Source organism: Sabethes cyaneus, chromosome 2 (assembly GCF_943734655.1).
Source record: "Sabethes cyaneus chromosome 2, idSabCyanKW18_F2, whole genome shotgun sequence".
Lineage (NCBI taxonomy): Eukaryota > Metazoa > Arthropoda > Insecta > Diptera > Culicidae > Sabethes > Sabethes cyaneus.
This window is the reverse complement of record NC_071354.1, coordinates 48,343,684-48,361,702: the sequence shown is the minus strand read 5'-3', so window position 1 is coordinate 48,361,702 and position 18,019 is coordinate 48,343,684. Positions and strand designations below refer to the sequence as shown.

The window sequence follows — 18,019 nt, the reverse complement described above, 5'->3', positions numbered from 1 at the left end:
GGTGCGTGTTGCCCCGAACTTTCACAAAAAATGTTTCTGGTTAAAACAAAAGTATTAAATATCAAAACTTATGATGTTTAATCAGAATTGTGTATCTCGAACCATAATTAATCGTATTATAACATTTACCGGCCGATTAATATTGTCAGTGCAGATAAAAAGTGTTGGCGAAACAAAATCAAAAAGTTATAGGCTATTTATAGAAAACATATTTTTGTTACTATTTACGTTTCTTTATGAGATAGAAAGGCCAAATTGATACAGTAGCCTAAGCAAACATGGTTAACCGGGCAGAATTATTTTTTTGTTTTTAAAATGTGTTTTAGCTTAGAAACGCAGGGTGTGCATTTTGCATCGACGGTGCTTATTACCCCAGGTACCTTACATTTTTCCACTCAACCAGCAAACAATCGTAGTGGCTTCCATAGTAACCGCAGTAATCGCGCCTGCATTGAATGTCAAAATCGAACCCTTCAGAAAGTTGTATCCACCAACCGCCATAACCGCTCGAGGAAAAGCTGGATTAGCTTTAATCTATACTTATGTACCGTTCGGACACTTAGCTTTCAAACACTTCGGACACTTAGCTATGCTGCAACTTTGTCCCAAGCAAAATATTTGAAGGTGTTATAATTTCATCATATTAAGCAGTTCAGCAGCATGAAAATTTATTTATTTCCACTGAAAAATGCTGAAAATGACGACAAAATAGTGTTTCATATGGAAAAATGCTAATTAAATGCAGTTCGGGTTTAATTTAAACTTCGGACACATTTATGGTCTTCATTCAAACTACGAACATTTCTGTCTCAGACTTCAAACACGCGTAATATATTGATGAAAATTCTCGTTTAACTTAACTTCATTAACTTTTTTACTGAACATTTGCCTTTTCCATCCGTCTAGCAGTATGATTTGGCTTTTCACACGTAAAAAAATTTGAATCGATACTTACATAGTTAGTTGATAAATATGTATTTTCAAACTGCGTAAATGGCATTTAAAACAAGTTAAATTTGCATAGTTTTATAATCAGTACAATTTATTTTCCTAAAAATTTGATTTTTAGGAGGCTCGTGCAAAATTTGATTCAAATTTCGGACACTTAAGTTTCTCTAAAATCGTTAAACTAAAACATTTTCCACTGTGTTTCAACTTTATTTTAGTTAATACACGCCTTCCACGTATCTAATAACCATCATAACAAACAAAGAAAATCACTTTAAAATTGATAAAATAATGCAAATGAAAAAACATCAACTTTTACGCAAAACGCTATGAGAAAGCTAATCAACTGAAAATCTGAGTTTTCACATGCATACTGAATTCCAACAAGGAGTCTTACAGTTTAATATATAACCTTTCCGGATAGAGGACATCCTAATGAATTCTCGATGGTGTATAATAAGCATTTCATTTTATCGTACTAGCAAAGTTAATGTCGATAGGATGCATATTTAATGAATAATGAAAAATTTAATTATAAAAATACACACTTTTATGTTTTATGTTCAGGCAGCTTGGGACAAACTAGAACAGTTCCTAAAATATTTAGAAAACAATGCGCCAGAAACTCCAGTGAAAAATAGCAAAACTAAGCGTACAAATATGCTCTTACTTTACTTTTTCCGACAATTCGATTATAGAATCAGTGCCGAATTTTGGATCCGTTGCTACCTTTGTCGAGCTTGAGTTGTCATTCTCCAAACGCCTCTAACATCCACTATTCTAGCATCCTCGTCAACAGCGCACATTCAATGGGAACGGAATATACCTCGAAGTCGGCGGCCTGTATCGGCATCTGCCGAATATTGTTTTTGCTGGTCGTTCAGCTGGCATCTTTACTACGTGATCAGCCCACAGTGTCCACAGCCGCTTCACAATCGTTCGTTCCTAGATGGGGTTGATGTGAATATGGCTGTATCCTTTTTTAACCAACTGCTCTTATCATTCTTTCGCGACTTCGTCCCTCGACTCAGGTCTAAGCGGAAACCAACCTTGGTCAAATTCGTGGCTTCGTCGTTTAAAACGTAAAAGATCTGCAGCGCTGAAGAAGTACTCCTGTTTGCGGAACGCGATCACCAAACAAGAGTTTGTTAGATCCAGTCGTCGATACAGAACCCATAACCGGCATCTTTACTCGAGATTTGTTTTGCAAAAGCAGCAACATCTTAAACTAAATCCCAAACGTTATTGGTCATTCGTTAATGAGAAGCGCAAGGAAACTGGACTTCCTGCCCAAATGTCACTAGGTGATCTATCTGCCAGCAATACTGAAGACATCTGTAATCTCTTTGCTTAGCAAATCTCTAGTGTATTCGCCAGTAGCAATGCTTCAGGCCTTGACGTCCAGGAAGCTCTGAAGGTCGTTCCTGCAAACGTGTGCGACATAAACATAACTAGTTTCACGCAAAATGAAGTTGAAGCTGCCTTGAAGCAGTTGAAATCATTGGTGTCTCCCGGGCCGGATGGAATACCGTCGACTATACGGAAAAATTGTGCATCTACTCTTTCGAAACCTCTACAGTTTATTATTAACCAATCGCTTCTTCAGGAACTATTGCCAGTATGCTGGAAAAAATACTATATCTTTCCTGTGTTCAAAAAGGGAAACAAAAACGATATTGCCAATTACCGCGGAATTACGTCGCTTTGCGCTGGCTCGAAATTATTTGAGATCCTTATTGGTGGCTCGCTGCACAGAAATTTTGCACAATAGATCTCAACTGATCAGCATGACTTTTTTCCTGGTCGCTCGATCAGCACAAATCTGGTGAAGTTCAGTTCATTTCGTCTACAACATATGGAAGGTGGAGCACAAGTCGACACGGTGTATACTGACATCAAAGCTGCGTTCGATCGAGTTGACCACACCACATTGCTTGCTAAAATAAAGCATCTCGGTGTCTCTGCTGCTTTTGTCCGGTGGTGGAAATCTTTTCTTGAAAACCGCTGTCTTTCTGTGAAACTGGTGAGCACTAAGTCTTGTGGCTTCCGGAGTATCTCAGGTGTGCCTTAGGGCAGCAACGTTGGACCCTTGCTATTTTCGCTGTATTACCACGTCTGCATGATATTGCTTCCAGGATGCAGAATCGTGTATGATGATGACCTCAAAATCTGCAAGGCCGTTCGCTCAGTCGCTGATTGCTTCGAATTACAAAAGCTAATCGATTTGTTTTATGGTTGGTGTGTATGCAACCGGCTCAATATCAGTGTCTCCAGGTGCTCTGTGATCAGTTACAGCCGAAAGAAGCCTCCAATCCAATACAGTTATTCCATAAACGACCAGAATATTTAACGCGTTACTGTCGTCAAGGATCTTGGTGTTCTGTTGGATACCGAGCTTATATTTCAGGATAAGTTTCGTGATACATACTGCCTGAGAGCCTTGTATTACGCACTTGTACGCTCATCATTGGAGATGGCAGCTGTTGTTTGGAGCCCTTACATCGGCCTTTGGACGGCACGGATCGAATCTGTACAAAAAGGTTTATCAGAAACGCGGGATCTGCCCTGGACGGATCCAGTCGAACTTCCTCCATACGAACACAGGTGTAAGCTGCTGGACATGGACACATTGGAAAAGAGAAGGGATGATATGCGGCTGTATTTGTTGGAAAGATATTATGTGGAAGAATTGATGTCCCTTGGATTCTGGCAAGGGTCAATATGAACGCGCCCTCGAGAGTTCTTCGCTCTACTGACTTTCTCAGAATTCCATTTCATCGGACATTATATGGTCAAAATGAACCTGTTACCGCTATGTGTGCAGTTTTTAACTCTGCGCTCTACTTGTTTGATTTTAATATTGGCAGTGAAACGTTCAAGTGTCGTTTACGTAATCGTAATCGTTCATTTTAATTTGTTAGTTAGTAGTTTTTTTTATTTCATGTAGACCTTGTTGTCAGATGATCCGAAGAATAAATGAATAAATAAATATGTGTTTAAAAATAAAAAAATAAATAAAAAAATATCCGCATTCTTATATATTTGATATATTTCGTAATTCATGTGAGTGCGCCACACTTCTTATTCTAATATGCAGCCAAGAATGGATCGTAGGATTTTACTATCGAACAAGGAGCTCGTCGGTCGCTCTCTATCAACGTTCACGCTTTATGGCCGCACTGTACTACCGAGAAAAATTCATCGATCACTTTGAAAGTATCTCCAAATATCACCGGTATCACCACTGCTTCCAACACCCGAAGGGTTACCACACAGCTATCATCTATCTTTCGCATCTATCATCACAGCTTCCTCCTTAAGATGCATGTACGCCTCTTGTGCAGCTCTAAGGTTAACACCGACGATACCGATGTCGTCTGCGAACCCCAAAAGAATATGAGATTTCGTGATGATGGTATCGCTTATCTGTACGCCTGTCCTCCGAAGAGCACCTTCTGAACAGCAAATTCGATGGCCTGTCACTTTGTTTCAAACCATCTAACATTACAAACGGACACGATATCTCATTCGCTATACTGACGCCTTATTTTGAACTATCAAGGTTAGTACGTATCAATTTCGATGGACAGCTTGAACATGCATAATCCGCCACAGCTCATTTCGTTTAACTGAATCGTACGCTGCCTTGAAGTTCTTAAACAAATGGTGAGGCTGCAACTTGAATTTTTGGAATTTATCGAGGATCTGTCGTAAGGTGAACAATTAGTCCTTCGGGGAGCGTATCACTCGAAAACCGCACTGGTATATGTCAACAAAAATTTCTGCTACGGCCTCAGTCTATGACACAGATTGCGGGAGAGAATTTTGTAAGTAGAGTTGAGGAGTGTAATAATTGCTGTTTTAAATGGCTCTAAATAGGGAGCATGAGACCTTCCAATTAGTGCGCGGGTAGCTCCCTTTCAGTCCATACCTTCAGTATAATCTGCTGAATTTCACAATATAGCCGTCCATTGTGAAGAGCGCTCTTTGTGCACTAAGGGATGTGAACCGGGAGTGCGCTGTAAAGGCATAAGATAGAGCAATACTTAGTTTGGCAATTTCATGGATAATAATTAGCTCTATACATGCCCCGTACATAACTTTTTCAAATTTTTCTTGGTACTTGCTTGGTGATGTGGTACAATTAAATAAGTAAAATCCGTGTAAAAAGACCTGAACAAGCTTGCAGGCCATAAACGTGTCGACAACCGATACGATTGAAAAGTCCGAAAGATTGAAAAATTAAAAAGGAGTCAACGTACTCGAAGGAAAATGGTGGCTTTTCTGCTGAGCTGTATGATTCTGTTTTCGGGGGCGACTTGACAAGCTGTCACTATTCAAATTCGACCAAATAGTGATACAACGACAATGGCGTTATTATGATTCCCAAAAAGTTTAATTCGGAAATGTAAATGGCACCTTGTTCAGATTAAGCGAGTTCATTTTCAACGTATCAAATGTGCACCAATTCTCAACGTCCGGATTGTAGAAGATAGGCAATTCCAACTAAAACGCTCTATGTTGGGTGCTGAAGCGAGGTAAATTGCATGTGAGCTACATTGCCAAAGGTACTGGATAAGATAAAGTGACCAGATTTTTTTTTGACGAATGCGGGACGGCGGAGGCAATCTACTCCAGACTGAAAGGGAGGAGTTTAGGCTAAAAATAAATGCAACGGAGCCCAAATACATGAAAAGAAAAGGCTCAAACTGGCAAGTGCGCGAATTCCACGGACGGTATGCCGGTAACCCGGTAAGCCGGCGTCGAACTAGAAGTGGTAGTGAGTTCGCATATTTGACATAACTGGTGGCCGTGGACAACACTAGTAAAAAAAAATCCAGCACCGCATGCACGCGGGAATGCAAGCTTACGTTGCTCTTTGCAAAACGCTACGATCAAGAAGCATATACCACCGTACGAAAGTGACAATGTACAAAACTCTTATTAGACCAGTAGTTCTTTATGGAGTTGAATCTGTGATGCTGCTCACGGTGGACATACGCACCCTTGCCGTGTCTGAGCGGCATGTGCTGCGAACCGTATTTGGTTGAGTACAAAGTGAAAGCCAAGAGTGGCGTATGCATATAAATCATAAGGCATTGCTTGAGGAGATTCCCATCGTACATCTGACGAAAGGCGGTAGACTACGAGCCGGACACGTCGTAAGGATGCCGGGTGACAGGGGGACCATACGTGCCAGATGGCTCGATCACGTCGAAAGACGCCTGGGAAGCTGACGACGAGAGGCTCAAGATCAAATTGTATGGTGATGATTGTTTAAAACAGCACGAACCATCCTGACATCATGCTGACGACGACGACCGACGGCCGGACATAATGAATGACTTATTTGCTAAATTGCTTCTACTATAGTATACCATGGACCTCCGTTCGTTTGCCAGTATTTAATCTTAACACTTTTGATTTGAACTCTGCTAATTTGCACGACGTGTCCAGTAAAATTTTGTTTGTACTGATCTAGCGTCCTCCACATTTGTTTTCTCGACTATTCTGATAAAAGTTTGCTGGGAGAACGAAATATTCGCCGCCGGTATAATTGCCAACTAAATCAAAACGCCAAAATAATAACAAATAGCAAGGCGGCCAATTCATACAAGTGCAGCATATGCAAGGTCGCCAGTTGATCAAATGAAAAACAAACCGCGTTAGTTTGCTGAGCAATCGTTCAATTGTACGGCGGTTCACGGTATAACAAAGTTATTTAGAGGCAAATATTACAAAATAACTCAAATTTTTCAGTTGAATGCACTTGTCTCAACAATAATTCATAAATAGGGAACTTCTTAAAAACCGCTTAGAACTCATCTGTAGCGTTCCTCTGAGCGTTTCAGCATTCAACTGGCACGATTTAAAAATTAATCAATGCGGGACATTTTCCGGGACGCTTGGTAATCCGGGACAAGCCATCCAAATCCGGGACAGTCCCGCACAATCCAGGACGTCTGGTCAGCCTAGGATAAGAGGAAATAATACTAACTTAACTTACTTCTACTAAGACGCTCGAAAGTAATTTTAATTGTTCTGTAAAAACTTTCTAAGAATCTAAAAGCATTTTAATTCTGTTATTTTTAGAAAACATCAGCCAAATTTTTATAGTTTTGTTATTTAGCATTGAGAGAATGAATGTTATGTGGGTTTAGAAGCATTTTTGTATCATTTATTTTTAATATCTGCAAATACAGTAGGAAATACCATTGTCGAAATGCTATCTCTGAAACACGGACCTATCAATGCTTGTTCAGTAATGTTCACTTTTCTGCATTTTTTTCTTTGAGAAATCTAGCTCATTTTGAAAAGTGGTCCGTCCCATACCTACCAACTACCTGGACGCAATCTCTAACCCATAAAAAATAGCCACTCTGTCGGTTCGCTCGGAAGATATGCACGCTTTATGACCGCTCCGCTAGCCCGTAATTGGCAGCCTGTCGGTCGCTTCGGTGACAAATTATTATATGTAGCACTGTCAGGGACAACCAACAGCAATGGTATGGCCTAGTTTGGCTCCCAAAGGCATAGCAGACTTTTTAAAATCCATTCCTTTTTTTATTGCACTTTTTGAATGTTGTACGGCATGCCAGCCAGCCAGCCAGCAGAGCACAAACGTCCAAGCAGGTCGAGGTAGTTTGCTGGGAGTTTGTGTGCGTGTGTGTGTATTATGCGTTGGAGTTTTTCTTTTTTATGTTTATTTTGTCTCTAATTTTAATTTAACTTTACTCGACAGTCGACGGTTTGTTTGCAAACGGAGTGCTGACGTTTGCAAATTTGACATTGTGATTTTACTGGCCTTTTTTATAGGACCCTCAATCGTGTAGAAACTGCAAACGGACTAGTTTTTATTGTTTTATTCTCCGGACCCTGGGATACAGTTACGGAAAAATTTTCCACCGTTATGAAAGCCAGTTATTTTTTACAACTTTGAGCACTGGAAGGTTCTATGAATCCGTTTTTTACCGTAATTAATCTGGTAGATTTAAAAAAAAATCACTAAGCTACTTACGTTCGGAAGTAGCCGAGTAACCCTTTTTCAAATTCTCTTTTAACTGGTCACAAACCGGTCATCGGTCAGAACCGAAAATTTTGCCTAATTTTCAAACTGACCAACCCCCATTTCTTTCGGGGTCTTGGGACGGTTCGGTGCTTACAACGACCGCAATAAAAATGGGTTGGCGGATCAATAATTCAAACCGAAAACAAACAGTCCAATTCTCGTTGTTCTCGTTTGAGTTTGCATGATTACAAACTAAAACAAACCGAGCAGAAAACAAAAAGGCAAATTAGGATTAAAATTTCGGTAAATAATGACCTTCCGACACCGAAACGCAGGCAGGCAGAAATACCAGGACATATGATGATGTGCCTTTGCGCTTTTGCGAGTCCTGTTGACCTGCGTTATGTGGTCCTTGCTACCCGACTAGCCGAAATTTCCCAGAATAAGAGTGCGATCATTTGAGAGGATGTGTAATTAAGGCAAATAAAAGCTGTAGAAATGGACGGTTAAAGTTTTTATTGTGGGCTAAGGGAAAAAGTTATGAAAGCACCATCATTCTGAGTTTTGAGTTCGGACATGGATTGCTTTATCGCAGCAAAAAAAATGAATGCTTGCTCTAGATCTAGAGATGTTCGAAGGAAGAAGCAAATTTTGTTTGATCCTGTGTTGCGTTGCGTTTTTCGGACGGCGTCCGTGTTGACGTAAGATGCAGTTGGCTTCCTGTAAGGTGTTCGAGATTGGTTTGTGGCCGACCGCTGGGTACAGCTGCCCAATCTTGAATCAATTTGGTTCTCAACTTTAAAAGTGAAATTCCTAAGACAAGTCGCTTCAATCCGTGCCATCACTCTATCACTCAATCGACAGAAGCATATTGTCCATCAGATCAACCTACAGAGCGTTGCAATGTTCAGAAGTACCGAATCGAAAGTGTAATCCGCTTAGAACTACTCACCGATCACTTCCCGATTTTTTTTCAATCAAAAAGGAGAAGAATTCAACAGCACCCGGCGCGGACCTTCGGTATGAACCTTTTGCGTATCTTACGCAGAACCGGCGGAAAGTCGAAAAGAAAACCCGGTCGATCAGAACAAACAAATAAACAGAGTTCACTGGACAGTGGACGATTTCCTACCGATCCGAAGATTTGAGCAGGAAAAAATATATGAAAAGATGGATTAGATCCGGGCCCTATTTAGTTTCTTCGTTCGCTCTTCAGCTTCTTTTCCTTTCCGGCATCAACTTTTCGTAACGGAATTCGGCAACCGGTCCGCCGCGCCGTTGATCGCAATTGAAACGCATCGAAGGGTCGACCAGCTGCTTCAGTCTGCTGCTGGCTGGTGCGATGCGAATTTCAATAATTTTCTAATTACCAAAAGGGAAAGTGGATGTTCCGCAGTTTGTCAACAAGTTTTTCCCCCTCCGGACCACGGTCCGACGTGAAAATGTGAAAGGTCAAACAGGACCTTTCCCCAATTGCGCAACCAACGGTCGTACGGACGCGGTGTGGCGTGGCGGAAAACTGCACAGCACACTGCCGCAATCCCGTAGCTGTCAGCCTGCTTTGATTAGGGATCGGCTAGCCTAGAGATTCGCGAAGAAATTAAAGTCCCATTTTGTTTGGCCCCGGCGGAGAAATTTGATACGATTTAAATGGGACTTGATTTGATGTGATGTGGAGTTGACGTGTGAAAGTTTTAATATTTGTGCGAAATTGGGTGCGAAATTGAGTGGTTCTCCGTTAGGTTTTGTTTCGAAGCCTTGTGGTTTGCGTTTGGTTCGGGTAAGTTTTTCTTTCAGGATTTTTGAGCGTTAATTAGGTGGAAAAACTGACGCTTTGATGATGGGAACGGAATCCTGCTTGACAAGTTCGAGAGGTCATAGCAGGACAATCAAACTGCTTATTGAATAAACTATGAAAAGATAATTTTCCCATGCCACCGAAAGCGAAAATCCAATCCTGCCAAGTGTCAACAACACTTTCGATTTGGGCCACTCATCACGGGCAGTATCTGATGTTTACCCCCAGCAAAGAGGTTGACAGTTGAAATAATATTATCATCTACTTTCTGGGCACTCCCGGTTTCCATCAAAAGCTTCCATTCGACCCTTCTTTTACAGCATTCTGAAATGTCCACCGATTTCAACTGGCATAACTCAACTTTCGGTTTAGGCTTGCGAAGAAGGTGATTTAACCTTTTCAAATCTACCACCCGTTGTCCCAGACCGGTTGTCCGTCCCATCCCGTACAGGAGAAGAAGGAAACAATCCGCTTCTTTTCATGACATATTCGGACATCCGTTCCGAAGGAAATTGCGTTCCCCTGGCGGCCTCGCCTCTCGCCGGAGAGGCGAAGACAGCCTCACCGAAGTCAAATGTGAACCTCTTTCACTTCCTTCTGCTTTCTGGTGGGTGTGCGAGCCGAGAACTCATCTGCGGATGGCATCGACAGAAAGACTTGAGCAAGGATGAAAAGATTATAATCCACTTATAGTGCTCGGAATTCTGCGATTCCTCTTTGAACCGAGCTGGACAGCTCTACCGAGCTGCCGATTTCGAGCTTTGTTACGACAATGACCCGAAAATTGTTTAATAACAAAAATACGACAGACGAAAGTATTTTGCTACGTTCGATTCAAATAAAAGAGGTGATTACGGGCGGGAAAGAACAGGAAATAATCAAAGGCTTTGCCTGCCTGGCCGATTTTCTTTTTTGGGTTTTCTGGACTCTGCCGCAGTGAAACTAAGGTTTAAATTTCTGCCAATACTGATAGTAGAGAAATGTTCAGTAACGTACCTTAACAATCATTTAACAATTAAGGCAAATTAAACTCATCATGGTTCAACACCTCATTTTAACTAATCATCCAACCTACTAAACGAACCCATTGTCTCCGGTTGTCATCACCCTCGCAAAGTTACCCCTTTCATAATCCTATTAGGTACGGGCCATTGTGACGGCCCGCTGGGTTGCCGACCGTACACCGGTACAGAGGGGCCCAAAAGCAGCAGCAAACAGCAAGTAGGTGGTACGTTCGTCAAAACAAACATTATCTTTTAGCAAAACAAATACTCCCGGTTTATGCCGTCCGTTGTTGGTATGGTTTTGCCCAGAAGAAAAGGAGTCCAAATTCAGCGTGTCCGCCCCCGGTTTTCTAGGTCACGATTCGACCTGCTCGAACAAATTCAGAATTATAATGGTTGTGTGCAAACTACGTTTTGCCATGATGATGTCACCGGGATGACCCTTTTATGACGTTATCCGCCTCCAAGCCCATGTCAAACAAAGCAGGCGACCGATTTCTTTACTGTTAGTCCTTAATGATATTTCAAAACAACACGTTACGATTTGATCCTTCCTTTTTGGTAAACAATGGGTAATTTTGGTCTCCAAATGGGCGTTCTTGGCGAATTCATTTGCATTTCTTAATGGTATTTCTGTCCCTTTCGTTGTTCTTTCCCTCGTCCTAAGCGATGCTCCAGATTTCTGCTACCCGCAGCACTAGTTTTGGGTCAGGAAAACAAATACCGAATTCCCCGACCAGCTAGAGCAATTGCTTTACGATGTTTACATTTATAAAGGATTCACTGTATTGTCAATGCACTTTTTCTGACCCCGAAGCAGAAGAGAACAGAAGAGTTTATTTTGGTAGGGTCTTGTTATCTGTTTGCTTTTTGGTAGGAGTTTTATGACCGGTTTGTATTGCCGATGAAAGATCGAAAAAATTGCTTTGCAGTTATTTTTTGCTAATTGGTAATAAGTTGCAAGTGTACGTTTATGACTGGTTACTTTCGGTGTTGTTCGCAAGCGACTATATCGTATGTTGCTCTGGATTCCATGAACATAATGGCGTTGATTTCTCACCGGATCTCTTCGGGATCGGAAACCGTGATGCTGTTATCATTTGTAGACACTCCTAGGTTAACTTCCGTTCCGTCTCCTTTTCATCTTTAAAATTTAAAATAAAACAAAATAATTTCTGCAATCCATAAGTCCACAGTTTGTAATTTCATCTGAGATTATTTAAGCGATAAGTAAATTATTTGCGTAAAACAGTTCTGTTTGTTTGTTTTTTTGGTATTTGGTCTCACTTTTCTCCCTTTTACTTCAGTTTTTCCTCTTTTCAATTTTTTATTCTTTTACTCTCCCGCATTTCCTGTTTCGATGTTTCAAATCTAGTTATAAGTTACAGTACTGGACAATATAAAGTACGCACCCGCTCTCATACTATATAACACGCGGTATCTTTTTTATTGTCAAACATATGAACTCGGTATATTTGGACAAATTGTAGCATTTTCAATGCTTTAAACGATTTATGTATCGTTAAATATAAACATTAGCTATTTTGATCAAGCTATTGTATAGTTCTAGAAAAAGTCAATTTTTAGTTGGTCATAATAAAGTCCGGACTACTAATATAATGACTGCACAACGCCGCCGACTGCATACGAATAGTTTACTCACCATCACACTGCAGCGAAGTGTCAAAACAAATTGTTTGTGATTGATTTTTCATTACTGGTGCGCGTTTTTATCTGGTACGATGGCAAAAAAGCAAATTTGTGAAGATATCCGTAAACTTATCGGTAAAAATCGTAAGAAAGGTTTCGCGAATAGAGAAATTGCTCGAAGATATGAAATTAGTGAGGCAGGAGTACGAAAAACATTGAAAAAATATGAGGAACTTGGAAGCGTGAAAGACCGGACTGAAAGAGGAAGAAAGCGGAGGACTACAACCAGTGATGATCGCCTGATTCGTCGAGAAGTGGCACGTTAAACAAATGGGCGTCTCGAACCAAAATCACTCGAAACGAGAATCGCAATCTCACCCCTGTTCTCTACCAGCCGTGTAATCCGAGAAAATACGAATTTAAATATTTCCGAACGAACTGTTCGTAGAAGACTGAAGGAAATGGGATTTAAAAATGGAATTGCTCAACGAAAGCCATTTATCCGAAATGTTAACAGGTTTGTTTATTTCATATTCAATATTTGTTTTAAGTAATATTAATTTGTATAGGATCAAACGCCTTAAATTTGCTCAAAAATATATCGACAAACCTCTGGAGTATAAAGCCTCTGTATAAAACATCTTCTGAAAGTATATCTATAAAGCTAATTTTTGTTCGATCACTGTGAATATTTATCTACTATAAATAATGAGAAAAGCATGATAGTTTCAAGATGTGGTAAGTGCGTACTTTATTTTGTCCAGTACTGTACATTACAAGTTTATTAAGGGGAAACCGAAAATGGCTCTAAGATGGCCGGATAATGGCTACCGTTCGATGCATGTATTGTTTTGTGCTTTGAAAATGCATCTGTATTGGCAGAGCACGTAATCAGTGCTTCCAGTGCTGTTATAATTTCCAAAAACTTGTCATTCCATTTATCGACCCGCTATATATCAACAAACGCTCAGCAAAACATAATTGCTAATGGAAAATAAATACAACGGCTCAAACGTATAATCTGGAATCTGGCTTTCCGAAAAAACAGCAACACGGGCTCAAAGTATCGCCACACCAATGAGCTTTTAAAGAGCTTTCTGCTTTTATCGTATCGATTAGCTTAGAGAAAGTAAACAAACTATAACAGCTGACTAGCAATTAAAAACTCGCCTTCAATGCAAACGAAATTAGTCATCCTTTTGATCCTATGAATTTTTCAGTTACTGCTGCAAATCTTAGATGAATCGGAATGTCTTGATAAAGATAATAAACCATATTTCGGGATGTTCGTAGTCGGTGCGGTTGGCTGCGGATCAGCTGTGTTTATGTTTACAAGTTCTACCCATTTGACATATATTACCAATACTAATGCAACATTCAAATAAACGTTTAGGTTTTAACCGAACACATGAGATGTACAGTACAGTGTTTGTCGCTCTAACACAATAACGTTAGCCACTTTCGGTGTCGCCTTAAAGCTTAATTTCAAGTCCAAATTCAATTGTAAGTTCATGCCCAATTTTAACACTGATTTCAAAGGAAGACAAGCAGAAAAACAGAAAAGAGCACGGAGAAAAACTGCACAAACAGGGTAGCAAAAGAGAAAAACATCAGAGAGAGAGAGAGAGAGAGAGAGAGAGAGAGAGAGAGAGAGAGAGAGAGAGAGAGAGAGAGAGAGAGGTAGCAAAAAACGAGAAAAAAGTAGAGAAAAGGAGAAAAATAAGAGTAAAGAGAGAAAAACGATAAATAAAATGAAGAAAACGAAAAAAAATGGAAAAAGGTGAAAAAATAGAAATGAAAGAGGAGGAAATGAAAACCAGAAAATAGGAGAGTAGGAGAAGCGAGAACAGAAAAAAAGCAAATTTAGAGAAAAAATTAAAACCGAAAAGGAAAACAAAACGTGACAGAAAAGGAGGCTACAAAAAGAGGTAAAAGACAAAACAAGACTGAACAATGAGAAAAGGAAAACATCAAGGCAAAATCGGAATATAAAAAGAGAAAGAGGATTCTGTGGAAAGACAAAAGCAAACACGAAAAAATGAGACAAATAAAGGAAAGATATGAAAAACTGTGACAAAAAAGGTGTGAAAACCGGAGGAGAGGTAACACGAGACAAGTGAAACCAAAAGAGAAAAGAATAGTGATAGATAAAAGAGAAACCTGATAGAGGAAACAACTAAAACGGGAAAAAGAAACCGAAAATAATACGTAAAGCTAGAAACAAGGAACAAAATATGAGAAAATGGGATAGGAAAAGAAGAAAAAGAAAAGTTATTTTCCAAAGCATCAAAGAAAAAGGTAAAACGGGAGAGAAAAGGAGGAAAAACTGGAGATAAAAAAGGAAAACCGGAGAGTAAAGAGCAAAATTGAGCCAACGACAGAATAAACCGGACAGAAAACGTGCAAAAAAGCAGAAAAATGAAGCCGAAAACAGACGCAGATGAAAAACAAGAAAGAAATGAGAAAAAAAGAGCTCGAAAAAAACGAAAACAGGATTGAAAATATGGAAAAATGAGACAAAAGACGAAGAAAAATGGAACAATGAAACGAGAAATGCGGGACAGCAAAATGTTAAACGTTGGAGGAAAACGAAGGAAAAGGAAGGAACACGGAAAGAAAAGGAATAAAAGTGAAACAAAAACCAAAAAACAAAAACGGCACAGAAAAGAAACGCAAACGGAACAAAAAGAGTAGAAACCGGACTGGAAACGAAAAAAAAAACGGAACAGAAAAGTAAAATAAAAGAGAAGAAAGTAAAATGTGTGATAGAATAAGAGGAAAAAATTCAATCCAATTTAGGTAAAACTTCTTATCTAACTTCGTGCCCATGTCTAAATGTTTTTGTCACCCCTCCCCCCTCTTGAAAATTGGCTTGAAAAATTAGAGGAAAAAACAAACCTATTAAAAAAATTTAAGGAGCGGTGCATTCAATTCCCGCTAGCATCGAATCCATAATTTGTTGAAAGGCTCGTGGTGCACTTTTAATGCCAGGGGAAAGCCGATTGAACTGGTACAGGCCTTTATGTGTGTTTATATTAATCAGCTTGCGGCTGTCTTCGTCGACGCTACAAGTTCCCGTGCGATAAATCGATGTTGCTAAATATTGTGCAATTTGCCATTCGGTTAAATATATCCTCGGGAAGAGGAAGCGGATAGCTGTTTGCCTCGAGCGCGTTGTTTAATCCGGCCGAAAAATCTGCGCAAATTTGAACGGAATGAACCGGTTTATGCACCACAATAATCGGTGCAGCCCAATCTGTGTGCGTAATCGGTGTAATGATGCCAAGGTCTTCTAACTGCCGTTATTCACCTTCGACGACTGATTCCATTCCATATGAGACCGGTCGCTTGGGCTTGAACACTGGCCGGACCTTTTTCTTCAGCGTAAACTGTATTTGTGTCTTCGAGCAAAGACCCATGCGATCAGAGAAAACGTTTGGAAAATCTGCTTGCAGGTCGGTAATCTGTCTGTCCTCTAGTTATGTCCCAATCAACTTACAGAAGGACGAAAACGGTACGTCCGATAACCCAAACTCTCCGAGCAAGTCTGAGCCTAAAACGTTCAGTGAGAGATTAGAAGTTAAGTCTGTGGTGCCCCGATTTTGATCCAATTTTGCTTAGATATGACGGTAATATCGGTGCCGGAATCCAGCTGAAGTCCAGTTGATGCATGTTTCGACGTATCTCCTACATCGTTTGAGGTCCTTCACGATCACGATCTTATTCGAATGCTGTTTGTTCTGCTTCTTCCCCTTGTGTGCCTGTTGCCGCAGCTTGAAACATCCACAGTAGCCTTCTTTGTGGCCTATTCGACCACAGTCCTAAGTTTGTGGTCTTTAAAAGTGCACTGTTGGAAGAAATGCATGCTGCCGCATCCCCAGTAAGATGTTCTAGCTTCGTCACTCTTGCTTGTGTTGTATTTGGTATGGTATTTCGGCCGTATGGTGAGCGCGATCTGACGGACTTTGCAGCGATCACAACGGAGCTTGAAGATTGATAAGGGACTTGCACTCTTCACCTACCTTTTCCAGGGTGATGTTATTCGTCTCGGTGATCTTGGACAATAGGCGCATCCGAATGTCCGAATCGTTGGGTGATTTGAGTCCGCACACGAAGATGAGGCATTTGAATTTTTCTTCTTGTAACTCCTGCAGCTTAAAATCGACGCACGCTCGGTTGACCTTGCATGGGTAGGTTATAAAGTCCTCCTTGGTATCGACGAACCGAAAATGAGTTACCTGTCACGTCTTTAGTCAGTTTTTTTAGTTTCCTCAAAGGAATCCTCTCTCGACAGCTTAAGAAGAATAAGCGATACACAGTTTGTGTGCGGCTGGGCTCAGTTTCCGGAGTGAAAGTCGTACCTTTGCGTCATCCGTCAACTGGCCGGCATCTTTCACAAAAAGGTCCGCGTACCGCGCAAACCACGCTTCGAAAAAACATCCTGTTTCTCCGTCGTAAACGAAATCGGTGATATTCATTCAAAGAGTCGAGTATAAGCTCGTTCCGGTTAGCTGCCTGGACATTTCCTTGAATTGCCGACATTTGTTCCGATAAGCGGACCATCAACGCATGCTGATTGTTGAGAATTTCCAGGATCGTTTCCTTGAAACGTTGGCCCGTATGTAGATGATGCGATGGCAGAACCGACATTTTGTTTTGTATCCGACGCCTAATTCATTTTTACCGATATTTTAATCTGATTTTCTCGCGAACTTAAGCCGATAATTGACACGCGTCACGGTCGGCACTTTGTTACGTTGTGATATGTAATAAAAAGGCGTACACGTAACAATTAGGGTCTTTTTCTAATTCCCGTCGTAATAAGTAAAGCCATTCTAATTTTCATCATTTGCTGGATGGATTTAATGAAGTTCCTAAAGTTCTTGTGCTGATTTGACTAAAACACACTTACCTTCCGATCCGTGAACTTTGAAATCACTAAAAAGCGACTATTAAAGCATATTGTTGAAATTACGCAACTGATTTTATTTCTAAAATTCGTCATACCGTTTTAAAATCCGTCCATCGAAATTTTTCATCTTCCGAACTAAAAATCACAACAATGTTTACGAAGCTAACGCGCATGTATTTGTGCAGGACGGCATGACAAATGTTATTCTGCAAAATTTCTGCAGGTCAGGCAAGTTTTCCTGGCTGTAGAATAACGACAATGCCTTGCGTGAGTTATTTTCATTTATGAATGACGGAAATTAAAACGATTAGTCGACATTGTCTTCTTCGTCGCACGAAAAAACGTAGGAAATTTGGCTGGTAGGACTTCTTTAATGATAAAAAGCATTTAAATAGATCTCAGCTCACTTTGATTGATCGCGTATGATAGACAACAAACTAAAATATTAGGGAATAACTAGTTTTGCATTGTGTGTCATAAAAATGCTGATATTTTTAATAATTTGTGTTGGATAGGACGGGAATAGGCAATTACGACGATGTAGCAACATACCCTAACTACTTTCTATATTAACACCGATAGTGAAGTATATACAGAGCACTGATTGTTAACATCCGATCGTGAGTGAGGTGTAACACGAAGTGTGGACAGAGCTTTCTGTATTGATAACGATAGCGTAAGACGATGATATTTCGACG

At 40.3% G+C, this 18,019-nt stretch overlaps 1 protein-coding gene across 1 annotated transcript in view; it reads right to left on the bottom strand.

Annotated features, from left to right (window-relative positions):
• The window catches only part of LOC128735371 (nascent polypeptide-associated complex subunit alpha, muscle-specific form-like), a 99,328-nt gene that overhangs the window by 19,271 nt on the left and 62,038 nt on the right, over positions 1 to 18,019 (bottom strand). The window contains exons 19-21 of the mRNA XM_053829859.1: positions 16,432 to 16,647; positions 15,909 to 15,962; positions 15,720 to 15,810 (exon numbers count right to left, since the gene is read on the bottom strand). Of these exons, the coding sequence (XP_053685834.1) occupies positions 15,720 to 15,810; positions 15,909 to 15,962; positions 16,432 to 16,647 (361 nt within the window). The remainder of the gene's footprint in view (positions 1 to 15,719; positions 15,811 to 15,908; positions 15,963 to 16,431; positions 16,648 to 18,019) is intronic.